The 10323-nt window shown below is 35.3% G+C and overlaps 2 protein-coding genes across 2 annotated transcripts; one reads left to right on the top strand and one right to left on the bottom strand.

Moving 5' to 3' along the window:
* The first annotated feature begins 1115 nt into the window (after window positions 1–1115).
* Window positions 1116–8123, top strand: TPR1 (Tetratricopeptide repeat (TPR)-like superfamily protein). The gene is made up of 6 exons (XM_020373445.3): window positions 1116–1606; window positions 2224–2403; window positions 4455–4581; window positions 4996–5109; window positions 6729–6905; window positions 7835–8123. Exons 1-5 carry the CDS (start codon window positions 1325–1327, stop codon window positions 6842–6844), a joined length of 819 nt encoding a protein of 272 aa, XP_020229034.1. The 5' UTR covers window positions 1116–1324; the 3' UTR covers window positions 6845–6905; window positions 7835–8123.
* Window positions 8124–8562: 439 nt separating this feature from the next.
* On the bottom strand, window positions 8563–9661 carry LOC109810069 (protein LATE FLOWERING). The gene is made up of 2 exons (XM_020373446.3): window positions 9318–9661; window positions 8563–9211 (listed from the first exon to the last, which is right to left on the bottom strand). Exon 2 carries the CDS (start codon window positions 9201–9203, stop codon window positions 8688–8690), a length of 516 nt encoding a protein of 171 aa, XP_020229035.1. The 5' UTR covers window positions 9204–9211; window positions 9318–9661; the 3' UTR covers window positions 8563–8687.
* Window positions 9662–10323: the final 662 nt, after the last annotated feature.

Raw genomic sequence — 10323 nt, 5'->3', positions numbered from 1 at the left:
CTAGTTTTGGGCTTCATGGGCCTTTGAGCTTTTGACTGCTTCTGAGCTTAGTGAGCCCAATGAGTTTGGTGGGCCTAAGGTTCTCTTTACTTGGTCTTTACATGGATGACCACCTTTCTCATATATTTGGTAGTATAGGAGTATATTTGGTAGTATAGGAGTTTATAATGTTTGGTCTTGTATTATGGGCCTTAGTATAAGACTTTTTGGGTTTTAAGCTTATTGGGCCTAGTTTTGGGCTTTGTGGGCCTTTGGGCTTTTGTTTACTTCTGAGCTTAGTGAGCCCAATAGGTTTGGTGGGCCTAAGGTTCTCTTTACTTGGACTTTACATGGATGACCGCCTTTCTCATATATTTGGTAGTATAAGAGTTTATAATGTTTGGTCTTGTATTATGAGCCTTAGTGGATGACCACTTTTCTTATATATTTGGTAGTACAAGAGTTTATATTGTTTGGTCTTGTATTATGGACCTTAGTATAAGATTTTTTGGGTTTAGGGTTTAGGGTGTAGATGTAATTTAGTATAATGGAAAAAAATATATTATTTTGCTTTAAAAAATTCGTGTGACAAATTTGTAGTTAGAACGGGCCGTTCCGTTTTCAGAACGGCCCGTTCTGATTTAATTATTGATGTGTCATTTTTGATTTTAATTATTGATGTGTCATTTTTGAATTCGGAACGGGCCGTTCTGATGTTGGAATGGGCCGTTCCGTTCCATTCGTCATGTGTTTTTTTGTCATCTGGAACGGCTCGTTCTGGTCCAATATTTATGTGTTATTTGTTCATTTGGAACGGCCCGTTCTGATTTCAGAACGGCCCGTTCCGAGTGTCAGTAGCAGCTGCGTCTGTTGCCACGTATTTTTTGTTTTTTGGATAATTTAAAAAAAAAAATCAGTAAAAAAATTGAAAATTTAGATCCAGTGTGATAAGGTGTATTATGGTCTACTAGTTTAGATGCATCTAAGGGTGAAAACTGATGATGCACCCATGGACCACTTGTGAAAGTGATCTTTCAAAGAATTCACCTATAATCCAACCCAATCTTAAAATTTGATGAGATCAAGTGACATATTTATCTAAATCCAATCCAACCCAATCCCACCCACAGACACCACTAATCATAGGTGCACAGTATATTTGGCCCGCAAAACTGTATTCTGCTCTCGCTCGTTCTAGAAACACCCTTAAGTCGGCATTACAATTTACAAATTTTCAAACACCGTATTCCCGAAGCTGGGAGCTCACATTTCTTCTGCGGCCCAGAATCGCATTTTCTGCTACCTTCCCATCCAAACAAGTCCTTAGCATCGAACCTTCCAGAAGATGGTGGTCATAGAACAGGAAGAGAGCGACCATCGAAACGCGAACCCTTCCAACGCCGGCGCCGGCCACGACGCCTCCGACGGCTTCGAAACCGCCAGCGACACCGATCTCGGCAGTGACGGCGACGGAGAAGATGACGGAGCCGGCAGCCGCGAAGAACAGAATCACGTCGAGAAGCATCAGCATCAGCAGCAGCAGACAGAGCAAGCGCCGGAACACGATGTTCCTCAGAGCACTGAATCATCTGAGAATGCCTTGATCAATGAAGAAGAATCGAGACAGGTTCGGTTTCGAAACTAAGGGTTTTGATTTTAGGTCTTTCTGATTGTGCGATATTTTTTTTTTTTGACAGTTACTTATTTTTTTTACTCTCACATTGTTTGGTGAATTTAATTGGAATGCTATAAAGATTTTATTGTCATGTATTGGATTGGCACGCATTATAAGATTGTTGATTTCTGTTATAATTACTTTAAAAGTAAAATATAGACTAATTTCTAATTAGGTCACAGGAAAAGGATCGTATAATGAGAATGCTAGTAACATACTATAATAATACTCTTTAATTTTAGCTGAAATTTTTGGAGGATCACAAAATTGTGAAGGACTAGCTTTTTATTTAATTAGCCTCAGCTCATGATTTTACAGTTTCTAATAAGTTGTAACTCATAATAGAGTGTGTTAGATAATGTAGCATTTTTCTTGTATAATACTTGGCTCATGTGTTCAATTGCGTGACTAATTACTTATTTTCATGTTCTGTGGAGAAAATTCTTGTATTTTGAGATTCAGACACTAAAATTCACCAAACTGTGAATTTAATATATATTAATTAATCCCCTTATCGCCTTATGCATGTGAAAAGAGTATTGAGTGAGTGCTATTGGTTTATATGACAGAAAGCATTGGATCAAGCAAATGAAGCAAAGGTAGAAGGGAATAAGCTTTTTGTAGATGGGAAGTATGAAGAGGCGTTATTGCAGTATGAACTTGCTTTACAAGTTGCACCAGACATCCCTTCATCTGTGGAAATACGTTCTATATGTCATTCAAACCGCGGTGTGTGCTTTCTGAAACTGGTATGGCCTTCTTTTATCATGTTAATGGAATTAACATTTGTCATCAGTCATCGCATTCCTGTGTTATGCTCTTCCACTCATGTCTAACAGATGAACTGTTGATCCCAAAATGTGTTTCTGCTTGATGGCTTTTGCATAGTATTCTAGCTTGGTACCTGGCCTTTCTGTGTTTGCATTCACTTCAGAGTTCAGAATTATATGTTGAAGTTCAAAATTGGTTTTATTTTCTGTTGCATGCCTTTTTTTTTTTTTTTTTTTTCTTCCTTGAGGATGGTTAGATACTATTCTTGTAGAATTCAAAAACTAAAAATTCAGTATTATTTGTTTTGTCTAAAAATTATTATTTGCTCAAAATATAAAGTATCAGTAATTTTAAATTAAATAAATGGCTGAGAAAAGAGAGGAAAGTACAACCATACGGAAGATAAGACATCCTAAAAACCATAAACGTTGGGATTTGGATTCTCTAACATAGAGGTGGGAAAGTTATGGTACCTTTCAAGTAATTTTTAGCCATTGGATTCTTAAAATAAATCAGATTGGGACACATGTACATTTAAATGAAACCTTCCATTGTGTGATACCTAATGGAGAAACTTAACGTCTTGTAAGAAAAATAGAAATTCATCAGTATTAGTGAGCTGGAAGTCCCTGTTTTTTAGTAATCCCTGTATAACAGTATCAGCGAGTTTGCAGTCTTTTTCCACAAGATAACTGCTGGTGGTACATTGGTATGCATTTTGGTTTATGAAGAGGAATAACCGAACAAGAGCTCGCACAAGAAACAACTTGTGCTCTTTTTTTGGTGGTAAAGCAAATCCACTGATTATACTTCCCAAAATTTTTAAGAGTTCTGCAATATCATTATGTTTCTCAGTTTCAAAAATGTAGCGGTAGAATATATCCAAATGCCCATCCTTGTCAACTTGAAGTAGATATTGAATATATTAGGGAAAAAATGTTGATTGTATAAAGAAACACCCTTTCTTGCAAGCACGAACACTATTATGAGAGTTTTTAAAAGAGAAACAGGAAAAACAAGATGATGTCCACTCAAATTGCTGGTAGGAGCAAAACACCAAAAAGTTGGCGTGCACTCACTCGCACAGTAGCCAACTGAGCATAAGAGACCGTGTTGTAATTAGAGACCTGACCCTTAGGATGAACATGAAAAAGTGAAAGAATATATTTTAAAATATTCTGAAATGTATTTGGTTTGAGTTTGAAAGTGCATATAAATATAATGTGTAGGAGGGTGTTGCATTCAGGAAAAAAAAAAAAAATTCCGAAGTGGTTGACCCTCGTGTCCAACAATGGATATTTTCACTTAAACTTACACTTGTCCCAATCTGATTTATTTTAAGAATCCAATGGTTAAAATTACTTGAAAGGTACCGTAACTTTTCTGCCCAAGTTAGATAATCCAAATCCTAAACTGGGATGTAATAAAGACCATGAAAAAGTACAACATGCTGCAAAGCTACCTGCATACAGGAAATTGATATTCCCTAGAAACAGTCACGAGCAGCAGCAGGGAACAAGGAAGCTTAAACTTAACAAGTTTAAGGGAATTGAGACACCCTTAGAAATGTGAGCATTATTATGACCCAACCATAAACAATTTCACATGTTTATACATAGTTGAATATTTGGTGCTGAGCATCAACCTAGTTTCTTGTAGAGTTCAAATTTGAGGATAGATAAAAATCCCAAATTAGTTTTGAGTATGCACAAATTTATTAGTCCCTAATGTAATAAATCTGAGCAAAAACCAGATTTCAATCTGCTTCAATCAAGAGGAAATCTTTCAAAGAAAACTGCAAACGACAATAAGAAAAGAAGATAGATATTTTGTTTATTTATTTATTTTTACCTTTTTTTTTAATTTTTTAATAATATATGTTGACATTTTGATTATTTTTATCCCATATAAAGCTACTGTTGGATCTAGCATTTCTTCTATGCCGACATTTTAATATATTCTGACATTATTTGTGTTCCATTTATTATGTTTGCTTGCTTTTCTTTAACACGTATCAAATATACATCAGGGAAAATATGAGAACACAATTAAAGAATGCACAAAAGCATTAGAACTGAATCCTGTATACGGTAAAGCTTTGGTAAGAAGAGGTGAAGCTCATGAAAAGCTTGAGCATTTTGAAGAGGCCATTGCTGGTGAGTTCAAATTTTATAATAGGGTGGTGGGTAATTATATCAACCTGCTCCGAGGTTGCACTTGTCACACCCAGCACTGCTTGTCCCCCACTTTATGTACCATCTTAAGCTTAATTTATTAAAACTCATTCTTGTTTGAGTAATAATTACTCTTAATTTCCCTACCTTATGCAAGGTTCCTACTCATTTCTCTTTGTAATTAACGAAGTAAAAGAGGTGTAATTTTTCAAATAAGAAAGGTGTCAAGTATAATGAACTACGGGCAGTTTCTGCACCTATCCCTTTATTTTAGCTCTTAATGTATATGACTGTATATTTAGCACACTATATAGCATTTTGATTTTTCCAGACTTTCATATTTATTCATAACCAGCTATATGCTTCACCATTTGTTTTTTCAAAAACAATTCGCAGATATGAAAAAGATCTTAGAAATTGATCCCTCAAATGATCAAGCTAGGAAAACCATTCGACGATTAGAGCCCCTTGCTGCAGAAAAACGGGAAAAGATGAAGGAGGAAATGATTGGTTAGTCTTTTTTGTCTTTTTTTTTTTAATATTTGATTCTTTTTTTGTTGGGTGGTGCATAGTCTTGCTTTCATTGCATTACCTCTATTTTTTGTGTTTTTTTTCACCAGTTATCTTACAATTGCGAGTAAAATCTCCAAGATATTTCTCCTATCTCAGTTGCTGTGTTTCCTTTTTTTTCCCCCTCAGTCATGTATTGAGGACTGTAAAGATTGTGTTTCAATTTTCAATACATCTACTCACGTGTGCTGTCCATTCTTAGCATTACCTTGATCTCAAATGGTTCACATAGGTGAAGCAAATCTAGTCTAGTCAAACAAGACATTATCGGAAAGAAATTCTTGTATCAGATGAAAGATGTACTTCTTATTTTCAAGGATTGGGGATACTCACGTGATTGAAAGATGTACTTCTTATTTCTGTCACAGTGCAATTCTTTAGATGAATTGTGCATTGATAGCAGCATTTCATGTCATAGACATATATTTCCTTCCTAGAGTACTCATAATGGTATGCTGTTTATATTCTTTGTAATGAGTGTAGATCTGTTTTTTGTTTGAGTGTTGGAGAACTGGAAGGCTTGGCTGATTATATATATTACTTATATATTTTAGAACAAAGCTATATATATATATATATATATATATATAAATATATATTAGTTTTATGGCATATACATTTACATTTTGGGTGTCCTGGCAGAACTAATTAGATGGCTAGGGTTCTTACTTCTTAGTTAAATTTGGGGTGATGGGCATCGTGAGTCATGACTCCTTTGTGCTACATCTACATCGACGTCAAAGTCATAGCTTATTATCTGTTCTTTAATTTTTGGCTCTAAGCCCAAATTATAAGATAGTATTGGAGTGCTGGCATCCAGCATGAAAAGAGGTTTTACCTTCTGTTGCACGGGGCTGTCATAGCTTGCCTTTTTCTTTTTCCTTCTATAAACCAAGATCTGATTCTTTGCTTATTCATACTATCTTTAATATCTCTATTGTACGTTTTATCAAGGTTCTTGATGTTGTCAAGATCTCAAATGATGTATTGGTTCAAGATTTCTCTTGTTGGCCAATTATGGATGTTCTTGAAGACTTGGCTATGTCTATTTAGACGTTATTTGCTTTGACCCTTAATCATTAAACATTGTTTATGTGACTTTTGCTTTAGCCCTTGGTAGTTAAGCATTGATGATGCAAGCTTTTGCTTTGTGTGGGATATTAATTTATTTTGCTTCTACCTTACACGGTGATTAAGCCTCTATCTCGGTTGATGATGATGATGATGGCTTCTGGAAAGTTGTTAAGTATGAAGTTAATCTTTGTGTACGTAGTTAAGCCTTATTCAATTTCTCTCTGCTAGGTGGTTAATTATTAAGTGCAGTTAGCTTTTGTGGTTAAGCATTGAGCATAGTTTTTGCTTGGTGGTTAAGTTTCTTTTTCTTTTTTGCCTAAGTTGGTCAGCAGCCAATATTTACTATTCTGTTATATAAAGGCAGTGTCATCATAAATTGTGGGTAGTTCATAGCGGTGTGTGCAGATGTACTTAATTTTGATAGAAGTGATATTGAGTAAATTTTACTTATTATCATTTACTTAGATAGGTGTTTTGTGATGCAGGAAAACTGAAAGATATGGGTAATTCTGTCTTGGGCCGCTTTGGGATGAGTGTAGACAACTTTAAAGCAGTCAAAGATCCAAACACTGGTTCCTATTCTATCTCATTCCAACGCTAATTTATGTAGAGCAAAGTCATGGCAGCGTTAAGCAAGAAAGAGGCGGTCTAAAGTAAAACAGGTTTGAGACTTCATTCTGCATGCAAACTATTTAGAAAATTTGAATGTTAGTTATGTATGAGAACTAGAGCATGTAATTTTATTTCCTTCAGAAGGGAATGTTTTAATTGATTCATCATTTGAATGGGATTGGATTGATAATGAGTAATTCTATAATAATGTCTTCCAATATTTAGTCGCATTAAGGCTTCAATGCACATGACAATTGTTTTCATATTTTGATTAATTATGTAGTTTAACTGTTTACATAATTTCATTGGGTTTTGAGAAATACAAGCGACACCTTCCACAGTCTGTTTAATACTATTATTGAATGAAATTCTAGCCAGCCTTATTAATAAAGTGTGGGCCCAGATATTATCTAAGTGGGACCAACACTAGATATAACTCATTAATAGATGAAGTGTTGAAAAGTGTGTCAGAATGTGTTGATAGTATCCCCTTTGGTTTTTGATTTTCTCTAATTTAGCTGCTCTTTTCTTTCTTGATGCTAAAGGGTGCACTTGTTTGAAGAGTTGAATGTTATAAAGTTGAAGAAGTTACCACACGCTTGTTTGGTACAACATAAATTTAGCATAGGAAAAAATAAATTGCAACTCGTTTACACACCACCCTCCTCAATATTTCTCCCACTCTTCTAGTATAAAAACGAGTTGATAACAGATTTACCCCATTTCTAACTTAACCCATTTACCAAACATTAGCTTAAATGAAAAGACATTTTTTAATACCCATAAAAATCAGAACCTTCGCATATCATTTTATTTTCACTCCCCTCAAACCAGTACACTCAAAAGCTCCATTTGGAAGAAGTTATAAACAACTTATTTGGACTTATCTTATGTTATAAGTGTTTGAGGAGTTCATATGATTTAATAGGTTTTAAGATAACGGGTCTAATTCACTGTCATATTGTTGTTTGTTTTCTAGGTAATGTTGGAATCCCGAGTTAATAAAGTATCAGGGGAGTTGAGATTGTTGGATGGATGTCAAGGTGTACTAATCATGGTGGAAATACACTCGTGAAAGTTGATTGGAATTTGTAAACTTTTTTGGGTTGTACATTGCTTCTTTTTCTTTTTTCATTGGGTCATTCTACACCAGTTGGATGTCACTAATGAATATGATTCACGTTTTAGCAATTTTAATGTGGTCACGTGATCCATGGAGATATTGGCTGGTACTTACTATACATGATATGCGATTGTCATTTTGTCAACACTTAGATCATTTATACGATTTTTTGTTTCTGGTCCCAAACTAGAGTAGTACACAAACCAGTGCTCTATAGTGGTTATTCACCAAAGTGGGGTAGCAGAGTTGTGAGCTCTAAACATACCGTACCTCCATAATTCAGAAGATTCTGCCTGTCTGGTTTTATGCTGTGGGCGGGTGAAGGTGTGTTACAGAATAAGAGGTATGTTTCAGTTGTGGGGCTTTTAGGTCATAAAAGCGAGATTACTGTTTTAGGTTCAAAGAAACCTGCATATTTATTAGATATTCGATGTACCTGTTGAGGTTTAGAAAGCGAGAGTGAAAAAAATATTTTTGTATTTATCCAATCATTATATTTTTTAAAGCTCACTTTTTATTCAAATTAATGCAATAATAACCAAAGTAAAAGGGAGGCTGTTGCTTTGGAAAGCGAGGTACAAATATTAATCCGAAAAATGGAAACCATTATTCAATACCAAGACTAACACTAACAGTTGGCCGAAAAAAACTAGTCCCGCAATTCCCTAGCTCTCAGAAAAATGCATCTCATTTCCAGTCTATACATAGTCTACAAATGGAGAGATAAATCAAGCTTTTGATCTTTCTCTGTACCATTATTTCCAAGATTTTGATTGCTACTTATCTGTGGTATATGTTGAGATGTGTCCCCCCAGTCGTAGTTGCAGCTCTTCCCATCATCATGAAACCTACTTTCCCCATAAAACAGAGCATTGCCAAATCTAGGTGCACCATTTGATCCAAATTGTTCTGAAATCTGATGGCTTGGGAGACAAGGGAGTCTTGCTGAGTGAGCAGTGATTAACACTGAAGGATTTAAAAGGTCTAGATGGGTTGGAGCAAAAACCATAGGGGTTGGCATTGGGGAAGGAAAGGAAACACACGAGTACTCAGAAGCCCTCTTGGCCTTCCTTGCAGCTGTTCTTTCTCTCTTGTGAGCATTTTGGTGCCCTCCTAAAGCTTGAGAACTGTAAAACTTTCTTGAACAGAACAGACATGGAAAAACTCTTGATGCATCTTCTGTTTGGCTTTCTCCAACTTTGGCTACCATTTCCTCATCTCCCATTTCTGTTCCTAAAACCCCAGTAAGCAATCGAAAAGGGGAATAAAATACGTCAGAATTTGTACAGTAACATCGGAAACTAGATATATATGAAACTACATAAGCTCAACGCTTTACCTGAGGAATATCAGTACAAATGGTACAACAGTGTAATAGAGTGGGAAGAAGGGAATTTAAAAAGCAGGGACAGCTGATATGTGTTTGGATCTTGTAGTGTGAACTGATCAAAGAGTTGAAAGGAGTTTCAAAGTACTCTAAAGAGGAATAGGAAAGCGTGAAAGGGTCTCTGAGTAGAATCATAAATATAGCACAAGAGAGAGTGGTGAGGTGTATGGGCTTGGGAACAGAAGAGATAAGGTGAGAGAAAGGTTCCATTTTCCAAACCTAACAATTCCTTGCACCAATCACTATCTTCATCATAAACATGCACAAGCCTTTTGGAGGACACTTCCCCACTTGTCTGACGACGTGGTGCTTTATGAGGACTTTGTGTTTCTCTGTTTTTTGTTTTTACTCAGTCAAGATTTCATTTGTCGGATTTACTGCGCTAGATATAGTACCTATCTTCATCTGGATTTGTCCCTTATGCAGTAGTTTTAAAATTCCTCACAATTTTTATAGTATAACCTTTTAATTATTAAATAAACCATTGAATATATTTAAACATGAATAACAATGAGGATGAGATTGGCAAATCATATTGGTGAGAGATATAAAACTGTCGGAATAGCAGTAGAGATTTTTTATTATTATTTTTTATTAACAATTATATTATTGATAAGAAATTTCTTTTATCCAAAGTAATAATTAGTTTCTGTTGGAAACTCGTGTATACAAAATAAGAATTCTTCTTTTAATATACTCTATTTCGTATTCAAAAATTAGAATTCAAATTTTGAATAACTTAGTTAAAAGATATAAGTCCGTAATACATGTCATTCGATCAAGGTGGGTAGAATAGCAGTAGAGAGGAGGATATTGATGATATGTAATGGGCAAGAGGGAAGGAGGATTAGGTATGGGAGTGTGTGTTGCTTTGATAGTTAGTGCATTCCCTCTCTCTGCATGCTGCTGCTATTGGCTGCTCTGCTATGCTATGCCATAAGTTATGGGCTGTTTATTC

This window comes from Cajanus cajan, chromosome 4, assembly GCF_000230855.2.
Source record: "Cajanus cajan strain Asha chromosome 4, NIPB_CcT2T_4, whole genome shotgun sequence".
NCBI lineage: Eukaryota > Viridiplantae > Streptophyta > Magnoliopsida > Fabales > Fabaceae > Cajanus > Cajanus cajan.
The sequence above is the reverse complement of the archived record's forward strand: the minus strand, read 5'-3'. Positions and strand labels throughout refer to the sequence as shown.